General features: G+C 42.8%; 1 protein-coding gene across 1 annotated transcript in view; it reads right to left on the bottom strand.

The window, feature by feature from the left end:
• The window catches only part of LOC112222543 (receptor-type tyrosine-protein phosphatase mu-like), a 441501-nt gene that overhangs the window by 340870 nt on the left and 82125 nt on the right, over window positions 1–18506 (bottom strand). The window contains exons 4-5 of the mRNA XM_042329181.1: window positions 10145–10260; window positions 8453–8627 (exon numbers count right to left, since the gene is read on the bottom strand). Of these exons, the coding sequence (XP_042185115.1) occupies window positions 8453–8627; window positions 10145–10260 (291 nt within the window). The remainder of the gene's footprint in view (window positions 1–8452; window positions 8628–10144; window positions 10261–18506) is intronic.

Here is an 18506-nt window from a genome sequence, read left to right on the forward strand (position 1 = left end):
ATAGAATCCCCATATTTTAACGATGACAGCTTCTCCATCCTGGAGGGGGAGATAAACCATTTCCAGGCCCAGGGACATGTACTAGTCTGTGGCGACCTAAATACCAGAACTGAACAAGAACCTGACTCTTACGGTAGGTACACTTACAGCTCATCCCTTGACAGTAGTACTGTAGACTACTTTATCACTGACCTCAACCCAGAGTCTCTCAGAGCGTTCACAGTCAGCCCACTGACACCCCTATCAGACCACAGCAAAACCACAGTCTACTTAAACAGAGCAATACTCAATCATGAGGCATCAAAGCCAAAGGAACTGAGTAATATTAAGAAATGCTATAGATGGAAGGAATGCAGTTTGGAAACCTACCAAAAAACAATTAGGCAACAACAAATTCAATCCCTTTTAGACAATTTCCTGGGTAAAACGTTCCACTGTAATAGTGAAGGTGTCAATTTTGCAATAGTAAACCTGAACAGTGTATTTCACCTCTCAGCTTCAAATCCATAAATGTCAAGCAGACAACCTAAGAAAATTAACAACAATGGCAAATGGTTAAACTAAGAATTCAAAAACCTAAGATAGAAATTGAGAATCCAATCCAACCAAAAACACAGAGACCCAGAAAACCTGAGGCTACGTCTTCATGGTGAATCACTAAAACAATACAGAAATACACTACGGAAAAGAAGGAACAGAACGTCAGAAATCAGCTCAATGTAATTGAAGAATCCATAGACTCAAACCACTTCTGGGAAAATTGGAAAACACTAAACAAACAACAACACGAAGAGTTATCTATCCAAAATGGAGATGTGTGGATAAACCACTTATCCAATCTTTTGCAAAAACATATACATGATCAAATACAAATCTTCGAATCAACTATTAAAGACATTAAAGACTACCAGAACCCACTTGATTATCAAATTACCTTGAAGGAACTACAGGACAAAATAAAAACCCTCCAACCCAAAAAGGCCTGTGGTGTTGATGGTATCCTCAATGAAATGATCAAATATACAGACCACAAATTCCAATTGGCTATACTCTAATCTCTTTAACAGCATCCTCAGCTCTGGCATCTTCCCCAATATATGGAAGCAAGGACTGATCACCCCAATCCACAAAAGTGGAGACAAATTTGTCCTCAATAACTATCGTTGGATTTGCATCAACAGCAACCTTGGGAAAATCCTCTGCATTATCATTAACAGCAGACTCGTACATTTCCTCAGTAAAAACAATGTTAAATTGTCTTTTTACCAAATTACCGCACGACAGACCACATTTTCACCCTGCACACCCTAATTGCCAAACAAACCAAAACAAAGTCAAAATCTTCTCATGCTTTGTTGATTTCAAAAAAGCTTTTGACTCAATTTGGCATGAGGGTCTGCTATACAAATTGATGGTGTTGGGGGAAAAACATACCACATTATAAAATCCATTTACACAAACAACAAGTGTGAAGTTAAAAATGGCAAAAGACAAACATTTCTTTCCACATGGCCGTGGGGTGAGACAGGGATAGAACACGAGCCCCTCCCTCTTCAACATGGGGAGAGACAGGGATAGAACACGAGCCCCTCCCTCTTCAACATGGGGAGAGACAGGGATAGAACACGAGCCCCTCCCTCTTCAACATGGGGAGAGACAGGGATAGAACACGAGCCCCTCCCTCTTCAACATGGGGAGAGACAGGGATAGAACACGAGCCCCTCCCTCTTCAACATGGGGAGAGACAGGGATGAACACGGCCCCTCCCTCTTCAACATGGGGAGAGACAGGGATAGAACACGAGCCCCTCCCTCTTCAACATGGGGTGAGACAGGGATAGAACACGAGCCCCTCCTCTTCAACATGGGGAGAGACAGGGATAGAACACGAGCCCCTCCCTCTTCAACATGGGGAGAGACAGGGATAGAACACGAGCCCCTCCCTCTTCAACATGGGGAGAGACAGGGATAGAACACGAGCCCCTCCCTCTTCAACATGGGGAGAGACAGGGATAGAACACGAGCCCCTCCCTCTTCAACATGGGGAGAGACAGGGATATAACACGAGCCCCTCCCTCTTCAACATGGGGTGAGACAGGGATAGAACACGAGCCCCTCCCTCTTCAACATGGGGTGAGACAGGGATAGAACACGAGCCCCTCCCTCTTCAACATGTATATTAACTAATTGGTGAGGGCACAAGAACAGTCTGCAGCACCCGACCTCACCCTACTAGAATCTGAAGTCAAATGTCTACTGTTTGCTGATGATCTGGGGCTTCTGTCCCCAACCAAGGAGGGCCAACAGCAGCACCTATATATTCTGCACAGATTCTGTCAGACCTGGGCTCTGACAGACCTGGGCTATGACAGACCTGGGCCCTGACAGACCTGGGCACTGACAGACCTGGGCCCTGACAGACCTGGGCCCTGACAGACCTGGGCCCTGACAGACCTGGGCCCTGACAGACCTGGGCCCTGACAGACCTGGGCCCTGACAGACCTGGGCCATGACAGACCTGGGCCCTGACAGACCTGGGCCCTGACAGACCTGGGCCCTGACAGACCTGGGCCCTGACAGACCTGGGCCCTGACAGACCTGGGCCCTGTAAGTAGTAAGATCCCTTGACTTATTAAAACCCTCATCAATCTACACACAATACCCCATAGTGGTGAACCAAAAACAGGTTTTTAGTATTCAGCCCCTGTACTGTGTTGAAGCACCTTTGGCAGCATTTACAGCCTTAAGTCTTCTTGGGCATAACGCTAAAAGCTTGGCACACCTGTATTTGGGGAGTTTCTCCCATCCAGCTCTGTCAGGTAAGATGGGGAGCGTTGCTGCACAGCTATTTTCAGGTCTCTCCAGAGATGTTCGACCGGGTTCAAGTCCGGGCTCTGGCTGGACCACTCAAAGACATTCATAGGCGTGTCCCGAAGCCACTCCTGCGTTGTCTTGGCTGTGTGCTTAGGGTCGTTGTCCTGTTGGAAGGTGAACCTTCGCCCCAGTCTGAGGTCCTGAGTGCTTCTTCCATTTAAAAATGATAAGGAAATAAAGGTATTTCAGTTTTTAATTTGTAATAACTTAGCAACAATCTTTTTTTTTAAACTGTTTTCGCTTTGTCATTATGGGGCATTGTGTGTAGATTGATGAGAAACATTATTTTTATTTAATCTATTTTAGAATAAGGCTGTAATGTAACAAAGTGTGGAAAAAGTCAAGGGGTCTGAATACTTTCTGAATGCACTGCATGGAGGGGTTTATGTTCCATAATGGACATATAGTCTACATGGTTTATGATGGACATATAGTCTAGATGGTTTATGATGGACATATAGTCTCCATGGTTTATGATGGACATATAGTCTCCATGGTTTATGATGGACATATAGTCTCCATGGTTTATGATGGACATATAGTCTCCATGGTTTATGATGGACATATAGTCTAGATGGTTTATGATGGACATATAGTCTAGATGGTTTATGATGGACATATAGTCTAGATGGTTTATGATGGACATATAGTCTAGATGGTTTATGATGGACATATAGTCTCCATGGTTTATGATGGACATATAGTCTCCATGGTTTATGATGGACATATAGTCTCCATGGTTTATGATGGACATATAGTCTCCATGGTTTATGATGGACATATAGTCTAGATGGTTTATGATGGACATATAGTCTAGATGGTTTATGATGGACATATAGTCTAGATGGTTTATGATGGACATATAGTCTAGATGGTTTATGGTCCATGATGGACATATAGTCTCCATGGTTTATAATGGACATATAGTCTCCATGGTTTATGATGGAAATATAGTCTAGATGGTTTATGATGGACATATAGTCTCCATGGTTTATGATGGACATATAGTCTCCATGGTTTATGATGGACATATAGTCTCCATGGTTTATGATGGACATATAGTCTCCATGGTTTATGATGGACATACAGTCTCCATGGTTTATGGTCCATAATGGACATATAGTCTCCATGGTTTATGATGGACATATAGTCTCCATGGTTTATGGTCCATAATGGACATACAGTCTCCATGGTTTATGGTCCATGATGGACATATAGTCTCCATGGTTTATGGGACATTTCTCCATGGTTTATGATGGACATATAGTCTCCATGGTTTATGATGGACATATAGTCTCCATGGTTTATGATGGACATATAGTCTAGATGGTTTATGATGGACATATAGTCTCCATGGTTTATGGTCCATAATGGACATATAGTCTCCATGGTTTATGATGGACATATAGTCTCCATGGTTTATGGTCCATAATGGACATATAGTCTCCATGGTTTATGGTCCATGATGGACATATAGTCTCCATGGTTTATGATGGACATATAGTCTCCATGGTTTATGATGGACATATAGTCTCCATGGTTTATGATGGACATATAGTCTCCATGGTTTATAATGGACATATAGTCTCCATGGTTTATGATGGACATACAGTCTACATGGTCCATGGTGGACATATAGTCTCCATGGTTTATGGTCCATAATGGACATATAGTCTAGATGGAGGGGTTTTACACACATCTAAGATAATAACAGGAGATGGATAAAATAATGTAATCGCTTATAATGATAAAAAGGGGATGTCTGCTCACTGTTTTGCTGCTGCCAAACTTGATATTTCAATAAAGCTTTGGTGATTAAGATTTATTTCAAAGCGGTCTCACGAGCCAAACCCTTTATCGATAGTCTAGACTACTTGGCGAATGCATTGGGCCGGACAAAAAAACAGCCTTCATTGAGAGGAGGGGAGGCTGTGCTTGGTTTGTAATCAAATGAAATGTGGATATATATTTCTCTTTTTCAATGTTTACAGGCAGAAAAAAGCACATCTCCCTGGTTCCATGTGCATTATGGGTAATGTGCGTCAGGGCTGAATAGGCTGCTCTTCCGTTGTCAAAATCCCTGCCATAACCAACCACGTTACCACTAAAACCAGATTTTGGTTGGTCTTAAATATCCCCAACAGCAGCATACTGAAATTGGCACTTTGATGCACCTAAGGTATTCCAACCTCTCCCACCTCAGATATTCCCACCCCTCCCACCTCAGATATTCCCACCCCTCCCACCTCAGATATTCCCACCTCAGAGATATTCCCACCTCTCCCACCTCAGATATTCCCACCCCTCCCACCTCAGGTATTCCCACCCCTCCCACCTCAGGTATTCCCACCCCTCCCACCTCAGATATTCCCACCCCTCCCACCTCAGATATTCCCACCCCTCCCACCTCAGATATTCCCACCTCAGATATTCCCACCTCAGATATTCCCATTCCCACCTCAGATATTCCCACCTCAGATATTCCCACCTCAGATATTCCCACCCAGATATTCCCACCTCAGATATTCCCACCCCTCCCAGATATTCCCACCTCAGATATTCCCACCCCTCAGATATTCCCACCCCTCAGATATTCCCACCTCAGATATTCCCACCTCAGATATTCCCACCTCAGATATTCCCACCTCTCCCACCTCAGATATTCCCACCCCTCCCACCTCAGATATTCCCACCCCTCCCACCTCAGATATTCCCACCCTCCCACCTCAGATATTCCCACCCCCTCCCACCTCAGATATTCCCACCCCTCCCACCTCAGATATTCCCACCCCTCCCACCTCAGATATTCCCACCCCTCCCACCTCAGATATTCCCACCCCCACCTCAGATCCCACCTCAGATATTCCCATCTCTCCCACCTCAGATATTCCCACCTCAGATATTCCCACCTCAGATATTCCCACCCCTCCCACCTCAGATATTCCCACCCCTCCCACCTCAGATATTCCCACCACTCCCACCTCAGGTATTCCCACCCCTCCCACCTCAGGTATTCCCACCCCTCCCACCTCAGATATATTCCCACCCCTCCCACCTCAGATATATTCCCACCCCTCCCACCTCAGATATATTCCCACCTCAGATATATTCCCACCTCAGATATATTCCCACCTCAGATATATTCCCACCTCAGATATATTCCCACCTCAGATATATTCCCACCTCAGATATATTCCCACCTCAGATATATTCCCACCTCAGATATATTCCCACCTCAGATATATTCCCACCTCAGATATATTCCCACCTCAGATATATTCCCACCTCGGCACCAGTTTCCTCATATAAAACAGGTCATTTACCAATCCTGGCACTAGGGTTTGAAAATAGAAGAGTGCCATCTTTAACAGGTCAAAAATGCAAACTTGACAATTGTTCTGGCTTAACAGCAACAAAAAAAATAGAGGCTGAGGCCGTCATACAATGACTGACAGCCCTCGATCCGGACACATTGGATTAAACCTATCCATCAACACAAAGTTGCCTGACGAAAAAAGAAAAAAACTGGCTAGTAAATTCAATTGAAATTGCAGGCAGGCAGAGGAGAACCACTGAAGAGAAGAAATATAGACGGCCATTAGCTGACTAGGGCTGAAGGAAAGAGAAGGGAGCGTAGGATTTAGTTTCACGCTCAGTCCATAAATTCATATCAGACTGCAGGAAGCTGAGAGTAGAGGGTGATATGGGAGAGGTTACAGTATGTGTGTGTGTGTGTGTGTGTGTGTGTGTGTGTGTGTGTGTGTGTGTGTGTGGGTGGGTGGGTGGGTGTGTGCGTGTGTGTGTGTGTGGGTGGAATGGGTCTGCGTCCTTTAAGGTGGAATGGGTCTGTCTCCTTTAAAGTGGAATGGGTCTGTCTCCTTTAATGTGGAATGGGTCTGCCTCCTTTAATGTGGAATGGGTCTGTCTCCTTTAATGTGGAATGGGTCTGTCTCCTTTAATGTGGAATGGGTCTGTCTCCTTTAAGGTGGAATGGGTCTGTCTCCTTTAAGGTGGAATGGGTCTGTCTCCTTTAAGGTGGAATGGGTCTGTCTCCTTTAAGGTGGAATGGGTCTGTCTCCTTTAAGGTGGAATGGGTCTGTCTCCTTTAAGGTGGAATGGGTCTGTCTCCTTTAGGGTGGAATGGGTCTGTCTCCTTTAGGGTGGAATGGGTCTGCCTCCTTTAAGGTGGAATGGGTCTGCCTCCTTTAAGGTGGAATGGGTCTGCCTCCTTTAAGGTGGAATGGGTCTGCCTCCTTTAAGGTGGAATGGGTCTGCCTCCTTTAAGGTGGAATGGGTCTGTCTCCTTTAAGGTGGAATGGGTCTGTCTCCTTTAAGGTGGAATGGGTCTGTCTCCTTTAAGGTGGAATGGGTCTGTCTCCTTTTAGGTGGAATGGGTCTGTCTCCTTTTAGGTGGAATGGGTCTGTCTCCTTTAGGGTGGAATGGGTCTGTCTCCTTTAAGGTGGAATGGGTCTGCCTCCTTTAATGGGAATGGGTCTGGCTCCTTTAATGTGGAATGGGTCTGCCTCCTTTAATGTGGAATGGGTCTGTCTCCTTTAATGTGGAATGGGTCTGTCTCCTTTAGGGTGGAATGGGTCTGTCTCCTTTAGGGTGGAATGGGTCTGTCTCCTTTAGGTGGAATGGGTCTGTCTCCTTTAGGGTGGAATGGGTCTGGCTCCTTTAAGGTGGAATGGGTCTGCCTCCTTTAATGTGGAATGGGTCTGGCTCCTTTAATGTGGAATGGGTCTGCCTCCTTTAATGTGGAATGGGTCTGTCTCCTTTAATGTGGAATGGGTCTTTCTCCTTTAGGGTGGAATGGGTCTGTCTCCTTTAGGGTGGAATGGGTCTGTCTCCTTTAGGGTGGAATGGGTCTGTCTCCTTTAGGGTGGAATGGGTCTGGCTCCTTAAGGTGGAATGGGTCTGCCTCCTTTAGGGTGGAATGGGTCTGTCTCCTTTAGGGTGGAATGGGTCTGGCTCCTTAAGGTGGAATGGGTCTGCCTCCTTTAAGGTGGAATGGGTCTGCCTCCTTTAGGGTGGAATGGGTCTGCCTCCTTTAAGGTGGAATGGGTCTGTCTCCTTTAAGGTGGAATGGGTCTGCCTCCTTTAGGGTGGAATGGGTCTGCCTCCTTTAAGGTGGAATGGGTCTGTCTCCTTTAAGGTGGAATGGGTCTGTCTCCTTTAAGGTGGAATGGGTCTGTCTCCTTTAGGGTGGAATGGGTCTGTCTCCTTTAGGGTGGAATGGGTCTGTCTCCTTTTAGGTGGAATGGGTCTGTCTCCTTTAGGGTGGAATGGGTCTGTCTCCTTTAAGGTGGAATGGGTCTGATTCTTTTAAGGTGGAATGGGTTTGTCTGCTCCACTGGGACAATAGCAGGACTTTATAGAGAACACATTCCAGTCCACTTCTGAATCATTTCATTGTTGTGTTTTTGTGTGTTAATTCATGGTCATGCAGAGGGTTCTGGGAATGTTGGGGCTATTATAGTTATTTTATAGTAGTTTCATTTTACAATCCACCACAAAGCACTGGAAGAACGTAATTTAAAAGGTTTGGAAGAGAGTGACTGAGGTCTACAGGACTTACGTTTTATGGTGAGTTCTCCGTAGTTGGACACTCCGACCCCGTTGTCAGAATGGACTATGCATCGGTAGCGTCCTGAGTCTCCTTTAGTGGTGTTTTCCACGTCGAAGGTCCCGATGAAGCGTCTGTTGTTCCACGGCTTAGTGGACTTCATAGGGGCCTCGCGTCCACCAATACCCTGGTCGAACACAGTCAGGGGTTAGAGGTCAAAACAGGTAGTGGTACATGGTCATTTAGTGGCCTTCATAGGGGCCTCGCGTCCACCAATACCCTGTTAGAACACAGTCAGGGGTTAGAGGTCAAAACAGGTAGTGGTACATGGTCATTTAGTGGCCTTCATAGGGGCCTCGCGTCCACCAATACCCTGGTCGAACACAGTCAGGGGTTAGAGGTCAAAACAGGTAGTGGTACATGGTCATTTAGTGGCCTTCATAGGGGCCTCGCGTCCACCAATACCCTGTTAGAACACAGTCAGGGGTTAGAGGTCAAAACAGGGGAAGGGGTTAGGCAAAAAAAATTTTTTTTAAATGCTTTAATGAATTAGCTTGACCTTGAGCGTGTCAGTATGTGTTGGGACAAAAGTGTGTTTGTTTTGTACTCACATGAGTGTGTGTCATCAACCCCCCCCTCCTCCCCTCCCCCCAAGCTGTCACCCCTACACAGCACCACCGTAGGCAGATGGGGGACATTTGTTCATTACAAATATTTCTTCATTAGCATCATCAGGGGACTTGAGGTAATGTTTGTGTTGCTGCTCTGCTAACGAGGAGCTGTTTGTTAAAGTAATGGAATATCTGGCGACGAGATGTCTACCAAACCTGCTGCCACACACACACACACACACACACACACACACACACACACACACACACACACACACACACACACACACACACACACACACACACACACACACACACACACACACACACACACACACACACACACACACACACACACACACACACACACACACACACACACACACACACACACACACACACACACACACACACACACACAGTCCCTCTGCGTTCTGTTGACAGTACAGTGGAAGGTTAGGGTCAGGGATCAGAGTAAGGTGTTGTTGTTACCTGTAACCAGAGGTTGAAGTTGTCCCTCTGTCATCCGTTAACAGTACAGTGGATTGTTAGGTTTAGGGGTCAGGGGTCAGGATAAGGTGTTGTTGTTACCTGTAACCAGAGGTTGAAGTTGTCTCTCTGTCGTCCGTTGACAGTACAGTGGATTGTTAGGTTTAGGGGTCAGGGGTCAGGATAAGGTGTTGTTGTTACCTGTAACCAGAGGTTGAAGTTGTCTCTCTGTCGTCCGTTGACAGTACAGTGGATTGTTAGGTTTAGGGGTCAGGGGTCAGGGGTCAGGATAAGGTGTTGTTGTTACCTGTAACCAGAGGTTGAAGTTGTCTCTCTGTCGTCCGTTGACAGTACAGTGGAAGGTTAGGTTTAGGGGTCAGGGGTCAGGATAAGGTGTTGTTGTTACCTGTAACCAGAGGTTGAAGTTGTCTCTCTGTCGTCCGTTGACAGTACAGTGGAAGGTTAGGTTTAGGGGTCAGGGGTCAGGATAAGGTGTTGTTGTTACCTGTAACCAGAGGTTGAAGTTGTCTCTCTGTCGTCCGTTGACAGTACAGTGGAAGGTTAGGTTTAGGGGTCAGGGGTCAGGATAAGGTGTTGTTGTTACCTGTAACCAGAGGTTGAAGTTGTCTCTCTGTCGTCCGTTGACAGTACAGTGGAAGGCGGCCGTCTGTCCAGCGTTCACCTCTACACCCTTTATGGTCAGGAAGTGAGGGGTGTTCACTATAAACACACAAACAAACACATATATGAATATACAGTAATATATATATACACAGTTGAAGTCGGAAGTTTACATACACCTTTAGCCAAATACATTTAAACTCAGTTTTTCACAATCCCTGACATTTAATCCTAGTAGAAATTCCCTGTCTTAGGTCAGTCAGTCAACACTTTATTTTAAGAATGTGAAATGTCAGAATAATAGTAGAGAGAATGATTTCTTTCAGCTTTTATTTATTTCATCACATTCCAGTATTTGGTAGCATTGCCTTTAAATGGTTTAACTTGGGTCAAACGTTTCAAGGTAGCCTTCCAGAAGCTTGTCACAATAAGTTGGGTGAATATTGGCCAATTCCTCCTGACAGAGCCGGTGTAACTGAGACAGGTTTGTAGGCCTCCTTGCTCGCACACACTTTTTCAGTTCTGCCCACAAATGTTCTATGGGATTAATGTCAGGGCTTTGTGATGGTCACTCTAATACCTTTACTTTGTTGTCCTTACGCCATTTTGCCTCAACTTTGGAAGTATGCTTGGGGTCATTGCCCATATGGAAGACCCATTTGTGACCAAGCTTTAACTTCCTGACTGATGTCTTGGGATGTTGCTTCAATAAATCCACATACTTTTCCACCCTCATGATGCCATCTATTTTGTGAAGTGCACCAGTCCCTCCTGCAGCAAAGCACCCCCACAACATGATGCTGCCACCCCCGTGCTTCACGGTTGGGATGGTGTTCTTCGGCTTGCGAGGCTCCCCCTTTTTCCTCCAAACATAATGATGGTCATTATGGCCAAACAATTCTATGTTTGTTTCATCAGACCAGAGGACATTTCTACAAAAAGTACGATCTTTGTCCCCATGTACAGTTGCAAACGGTAGTCTGGCTTTTTTATGGCGGTTTTGGAGCAGTGGCTTCTTCCTTGCTGAGCGGCCATTCAGGTTATGTCAATATAGGACTTGTTTTACTGTGGATATAGATACTGTTGTACCTGTTTCCTTCCATATCTTCACAAGGTCCTTTGCTGTTGTTCTGGGATTGAAAAAGTACATTCATCTCCAGGACACAGAACGCGTCTCCTTCCTGAGCGGTATGACGGCTGCGTGGTCCCATGGTGTTTATAATTGCGTACTATTGTTTGTACAGATGAACGTGGTACCTTCAGGCGTTTGAAAACTGCTCCCAAGGATGAACCAGACTTGTGGAGGTCTACAATTATTTTTCTGAGGTCTTGGCTGATTTCTTTTGATTATCCCATGATGTCAAGCAAGGAGGGACTGAGTTTGAAGGTAGGCCTTGAAATACATCCACAGGTACACCTCCAATTGACTCAGATTATGTCAATTAGCCTATCAGAAGTTTCTAAAGCCATGACATCATTTTCTGGAATTTTCCAAGCTGTTTTAAAGACACAGTCCACTTAGTGTATGTAAACTTCTGACCCACTGGAATTGTGATACAGTGAATTATAAGTGAAATAATCTGTCTGTAAACAATTGTTGGAAAAATGACTTGTGTCATGCACAAAGTAGATGTCCTAACCGACTTGCCAAAACTATAGTTTGTTAACAAGAAAGTGCTTGAAAAACAAGTTTTAATGACTCCAGCCAAAGTGTATTTAAGCATCCTACTTCATATATGAATATACAATAATATATATGTATATTAGCATACAGTAATAGATATATATGAATATACAGTAGTAGATACATAACCCTAAACCTCTACGTCCTTTAAAGTCAGGACTAAAGGGGGTTCACTACAACAAACACAAACACAGAAACTCCCTATAAATAACTGTATGAAAATAAATCATTAAAGTACTTTGGATGCTTACAATTTTGGGCAAATTCTATAATTCTATACTAATACAATTGCTCAGATAATATTGGTTTAACAAAATTATTAACACGTCAGTTTCCAATTGCCTTTCATTACCTCACCTTGAGAGGATAATGAGCCTTTTTCTAAAAATGTTTTATGAGATTGGAGAACACCTTGGGACATTTCCTCCATACAGAATCTTTCCAGATCCTTGATATCCTTTTGTCTGCACTTGTGGACCTCTTCAATTCAAAACAGAGTTTTTCAATGGGGTTCAAGTCCAGAGACTGATGATGTAAAATGTAGATTGTTTGACCAAAGCACCATTCCAAGTCCCAATGCCGTTAAGCTAGTAGGTTCTATCAGCAAAAATATTATTCTGAGATACTGTAATTTCATTTCTGAAACCCTCATTCAGACGCCCTTTTCCCACATTTTGTTACAAGCCTTATTTTAAAATGGATTAAATAAAACATCAATCTATCATCAATCATCAATCTACACACAATACCGCATACTGAAATATCAAATCTACATAAGTATTCAGACCCTTTACTCAGTACTTTGTTGAAGCACCTTTGGCAGCGATTACAGCCTTGAGTCTTCTTGGGTTTGACGTTACAAGCTTGGCACATCGGTATTTGGGGAGTTTCTCCCATTCTTCTCTGCAGATCCTCTCAAGCTCTGTCAGGTTGGATGAGGAGCGTCGCTGCACAGCTATTTTCAGGTCTCTCCAGAGATGTTCGATCGGGTTCAAGTACCAGCTCTGGCTGGGACACTCAAGGACATTCAGAGACTTGTCCCAAAGCCACTCGTGCATTGTCTTTGCTGTGTGCTTAGGGTCGTTGTCCTGTTGGAAGTTGAACCTTCGCCCCTGTCTGAGGTCCTGAGCGCTTTGGAGCAGGTTTTCATCAAGGATCTCTCTGTAATTCGCTCCATTCATCTTTCCCTCGATACTGACTAGTCTCCCAGTCCCTGCTGCTGATAAACATCCCCACAGCATGATGCTGCCACCACCATGCTTCACCGTAGGGATGCTGCCACCACCATGCTTCACCGTAGGGATGGTGTCAGGTTTTCTTCCAGACGTGACGCTTGGCATTCAGGCCAAAGAGTTCAATATTGGTTTCATCAGACCAGAGAATCTTGTTTTTCATGGTCTGAGAGTCCTTTAGGTGCCTTTTGGCAAACTCCAAGCAGGCTGTCATGTGCCTTTTACTGAGGATGGGCTTCCGTCTGGCCACTCTACCATAAAGGCCTGATTGGTGGAGTGCTGCAGAGATAGTTGTCCTTTTGGAAGGTTCTCCCATCTCAACAGAAGCACTCTTGAGCTCTGTCAGTGTGACCATTGGGTTCTTGGTCACCTCCCTGACCAAGGCCCTTCTCCCCTGATTGCTCAGTTTGGCCAGACGGCCAGCTCTAGGAAGAGTATTGGTGGTTCCAAACTTCTTCCATTTAAAAATGATGGAGGCCACTGTGTTCCTTCCCCAGATCTGTGCCTCGACACAATCCTGTCTCGGAGCTCTACGGACAATTATTTTGACCTCATGGCTTGGTTTTTGCTCTGACATGCACTGTGGTACCTTATGTGGTGCCTTTCCAAATCATGTCCAATCAATTGCATTTACCACAGATGGACTCCAATCAAGTTGTAGAAACATCTCAAAGATGATCAATGTTTTTGCTTTGTCATTATGGGATATTGTGTGTAGATTGATAATGGAAAGAATTGAAAATATTTGATCAATTTTAGAATAAGGCTGTACGGTACGAAAATGTGGTCTGAAAACTTTCTGAATGCACTGTATATGTTAGGATCAATGTTAGAGGCTTGAAACAGTGTTGATTGATTAAGGTATACCCTTCATAGACTTAATGTGAGTACAGTACTCTTTGGTTTCTCAGTGGGAACACCCAGGCCGTCTAAATCATTGATTTTCATTGTTTTGTTGACGACAACCTTTAAGTAATAGTCTTACGTTCTCTGGAAACTATTTATGTCATGCTGGGTTCATAGGAGCATGATCTTCATAAAGGCCTACATAGGACTAACAACACACTAACAACAAACTAAACACTAACAACAGACCAACAGCAGACTAACAACAGACCAACAGCAGACTAACAACAGAATAACAACAGACTAACAGCAGTCTAAACAACAGACTAACAGCAGACTAACAGCAGACTAACATCAGACCAACAACAGACCAACAACAGACTAACAACAGACTAACAACAGACTAAACAACAGAGTAATAACAGACTAAACAACAGACTAAACAACAGACTAAACAACAGACTAAACAACAGACTAAACAACAGACCAACAACAGACTAAACAACAGACCAACAACAGACTAAACAACAGCCTTTCATTAATTGGGGCAGAGTCCACAACAGACCAACAACAGACTAAACAACAGACTAACAACAGACCAACAACAGACTAACCAACAGACTAAACAACAGACTACCAACAGACCAACAACAGACCAACAACAGACTGAACAACAGACCAACAACAGACTGAACAACAGACTAACAACAGACTAACAACAGAATAAACAACAGACCATCAACAGACTAACAACAGACTAAACAACAGAGTAACAACAAACTAACAACAGACTAACAACAGACTAACAGCAGACTAAACAACAGACTAACAACAGACTAACACCAGACTAACAGCAGACCAAAAACAGAGTAACAACAAACTAACACCAGACTAAACAACAGACTAACAACAGACTAAACAACAGAGTAACAACAAACTAACAGACTAAACAACAGACTAACAACAGACTAACAACAGACTAAACAACAGACTAAACAACAGACTAAACAACAGAATGACAACAGACTAACAACAGACTAAACAACAGAGTAACAACATAGTAACAACAGACTAAACAACAGACTAACAACAGACTAAACAACAGAGCAACAACAGACTAAAACAACAACAAACAACAGACTAAACAACAGACTAACAACAGACTAAACAACAGACTAACAACAGACTAACAACAGACTAAACAACAGACTAAACAACAGACTAACAACAGACTAAACAACAGACTAACAACAGACTAAACAACAGACTAACAACAGACTAACAACAGACTAACAACAGACTAAACAACAGACTAACAACAGACTAACAACAGAATAGCAACAGACTAAACAACAGAGTAACAACATAGTAACAACAGACTAAACAACAGACTAACAACAGACTAACAACAGACTAAACAACAGAGTAACAACAGACTAAACAACAGACTAAACAACAGACCAAACAACAGACTAAACAACAGACTAAACAACAGCCTTTTATTAATTGGGGCAGAGTCCACAACAGACCAACAACAGACTAAACAACAGACCAACAACAGACCAACAACAGACTTTACAACAGACTAACAACAGACTAAACAACAGACTAAACAACAGACTAACAACAGAGTAACAACAGACTAAACAACAGACTAAACAACAGACTAAACAACAGACTAACAACAGACTAAACAACAGACTAACAACAGACTAACAACAAACAAACAACTGACTAAACAACAGACTAAACAACAGACTAACAACAGACTAAACAACAGACTAAACAACAGACTAAACAACAGAGTAACAACATAGTAACAACAGACTAAACAACAGACTAACAACAGACTAACAACAGACTAAACAACAGAGTAACAACAGACTAAACAACAGACTAAACAACAGACTAACAACAGACTAACAACAGACTAACAACAGAATAACAACAGACTAAACAACAGACTAACAACAGACTAAACAACAGACTAACAACAGACTAACAACAGACTAACAACAGACTAAACAACAGACTAACAACAGACTAACAACAGACTAACAACAGAATAGCAACAGACTAAACAACAGACTAAACAACAGACTAACAACAGACTAACAACAGACTAAACAACAGACTAAACAACAGACTAAACAACAGACTAAACTACAGACTAACAACAGACTAAACAACAGACTAAACAACAGAGTAACAACATAGTAACAACAGACTAAACAACAGACTAACAACAGACTAAACAACAGACTAAACAACAGAGTAACAACAGACTAAACAACAGACTAAACAACAGACTAAACAACAGACTAACAACAGACTAACAACAGACTAACAACAGACTAAACAACAGACTAACAACAGACTAACAACAGACTAAACAACAGACTAACAACAGACTAAACAACAGACTAAACAACAGACTAACAACAAACAAACAACAGACTAAACAACAGACTAACAACAGACTAACAACAGACTAAACAACAGACTAACAACAGAATAACAACAGACTAAACAACAGACTAACAACAAACAAACAACAGACTAAACAACAGACTAACAACAGACTAAACAACAAACAAACAACAGACTAAACAACAGACTAACGCCAGACTAAACAACAGACTAAACAACAGACTAACAACCGACTAAACAACAGACCAACAACAGACTAAACAACAGACTAAACAACAGACTAAACAACAGGCTAAACAACAGACAAACTACAGACCAACAACAGGCTAACTACAGACTAACAGCAGACCAACAACAGGCTAAACAACAGACTAAACAACAGACTAAACAACAGACCAACAACAGACTAACAGCAGACCAACAACAGACCAACAACAGACTAAACAACAGACTAAACAACAGCCTTTTTCACCTACCACCAATTTTCACCTACCTCATCCCCATACTGTTTTTATTCATTTACTTTTCTGCTCTTTTGCACACCAATATCTCTACCTGTACATGACCATCTGATCATTTATCACTCCAGTGTTAATCTGCAAAATTGTAATTATTCGCCTACCTCCTCATGCCTTTTGCTCACAATGTATATAGACTCCCCTTTTTTTCTACTGTGTTATTAACTTGTTTATTGTTTACTCCATGTGTAACTCTGTGTTGTCTGTTCACACTGCTATGCTTTATCTTGGCCAGGTCGCAGTTGCAAATGAGAACTTGTTCTCAACTAGCCTACCTGGTTAAATAAAGGTGAAATAAAATAAAAAAAATAAAAAATTGGGGCAGAGTCCACAACAGACTAAACAACAGACGAAACAACAGACCAACAACAGACTAAACAACCGACCAACTACAGACTGAACAACAGACTAACCACAGGCTAACTACAGGCTAACAACAGACTAAACAACAGACCAAACAACAGACTAAACAACGGCCTTTTATTAATTGGGGCAGTGTCCACAACAGACTAAACAACAGACTAACAACAGACTAACAACAGACTAAACAACAGACTAAACAACAGACTAAACAACAGACTAAACAACAGACTAACTACAGCCCTTTTCTGAATTAGGTTCAGAGTCGACAACATTACTTTCTGCTACTGAACCTGGCTTTATAATAAGAGAGATGAATGATCCAATCCAAGTAAATCACGAGACCATTTTCACGTGAAGTATTATTATCACTGTAGCCCCATTCTGTAATGAGGAAAAACCAGGCCATTTCAACATCTGACCTTGATTAGTTAGATAGAATTGCACCCAACTCTCCAAAGACCCTCACGAAGCTAATTGTATCATTTCCCTTTTCATCTTTCATCAAATGTTTTTCGACTAGTATATCATTGTCACGCCCTGACCTTAGTATTCTTTGTTTTTCTTTATTATTTTGGTTAGGTCAGGGTGTGACGAGGGTGGTATGTTATTACCCTGTCTAGGGTTTTTGTATGTTTATGGGGTTGGACTGGTCTAGGTGTTTTGTATGTTTATGGTTGCCTAGATTGGTTCTCAATTAGAGGCAGCTGTTTATCGTTGTCTCTGATTGGGAACCATATTTAGGCAGCCATATTACTTGAGTATTTTGTGGGTTATTGTCTATGTGTTAGTTGCCTGTGTATTAGTTGCCTGTGTATGCACTTATCATATATATAAACTTCACGTTTGTTTAAGTATTCTTTATTAATAAATAGAAGATGTATTCATCTCACGCTGCGCCTTGGTCTCATCCATACAACGAACGTGACAATCATTCTATATGATACATTTTATTAGAAGACATAAGCTGTGTTTGAATACCCATACTAACATACTGTATACTACATAGTTAATGAGTATATACTATATACTATTAGTTCGTTTTAGTATACTGTAAACTAACGGTATTCTTTCAGTCGAGCCTAGTAGCGCTTCCGCCTGTCTACCGGAAGTAGATGCTGTTGCTATGCAACCTAATGTTAGCTTGTTAGCATAACAAATGACTAGCTAGACATTTTATGACTTCGGGTGTGTTCTTAAATCCAATCTGGGGTGCCAGGGTGCGCTCTGGACGTTAGTAAATTTAGCGCGTTGTCAGATTTGTCCAGTTTATAA

Source organism: Oncorhynchus tshawytscha, linkage group LG10, assembly GCF_018296145.1.
Source record: "Oncorhynchus tshawytscha isolate Ot180627B linkage group LG10, Otsh_v2.0, whole genome shotgun sequence".
Taxonomy (NCBI): domain Eukaryota; kingdom Metazoa; phylum Chordata; class Actinopteri; order Salmoniformes; family Salmonidae; genus Oncorhynchus; species Oncorhynchus tshawytscha.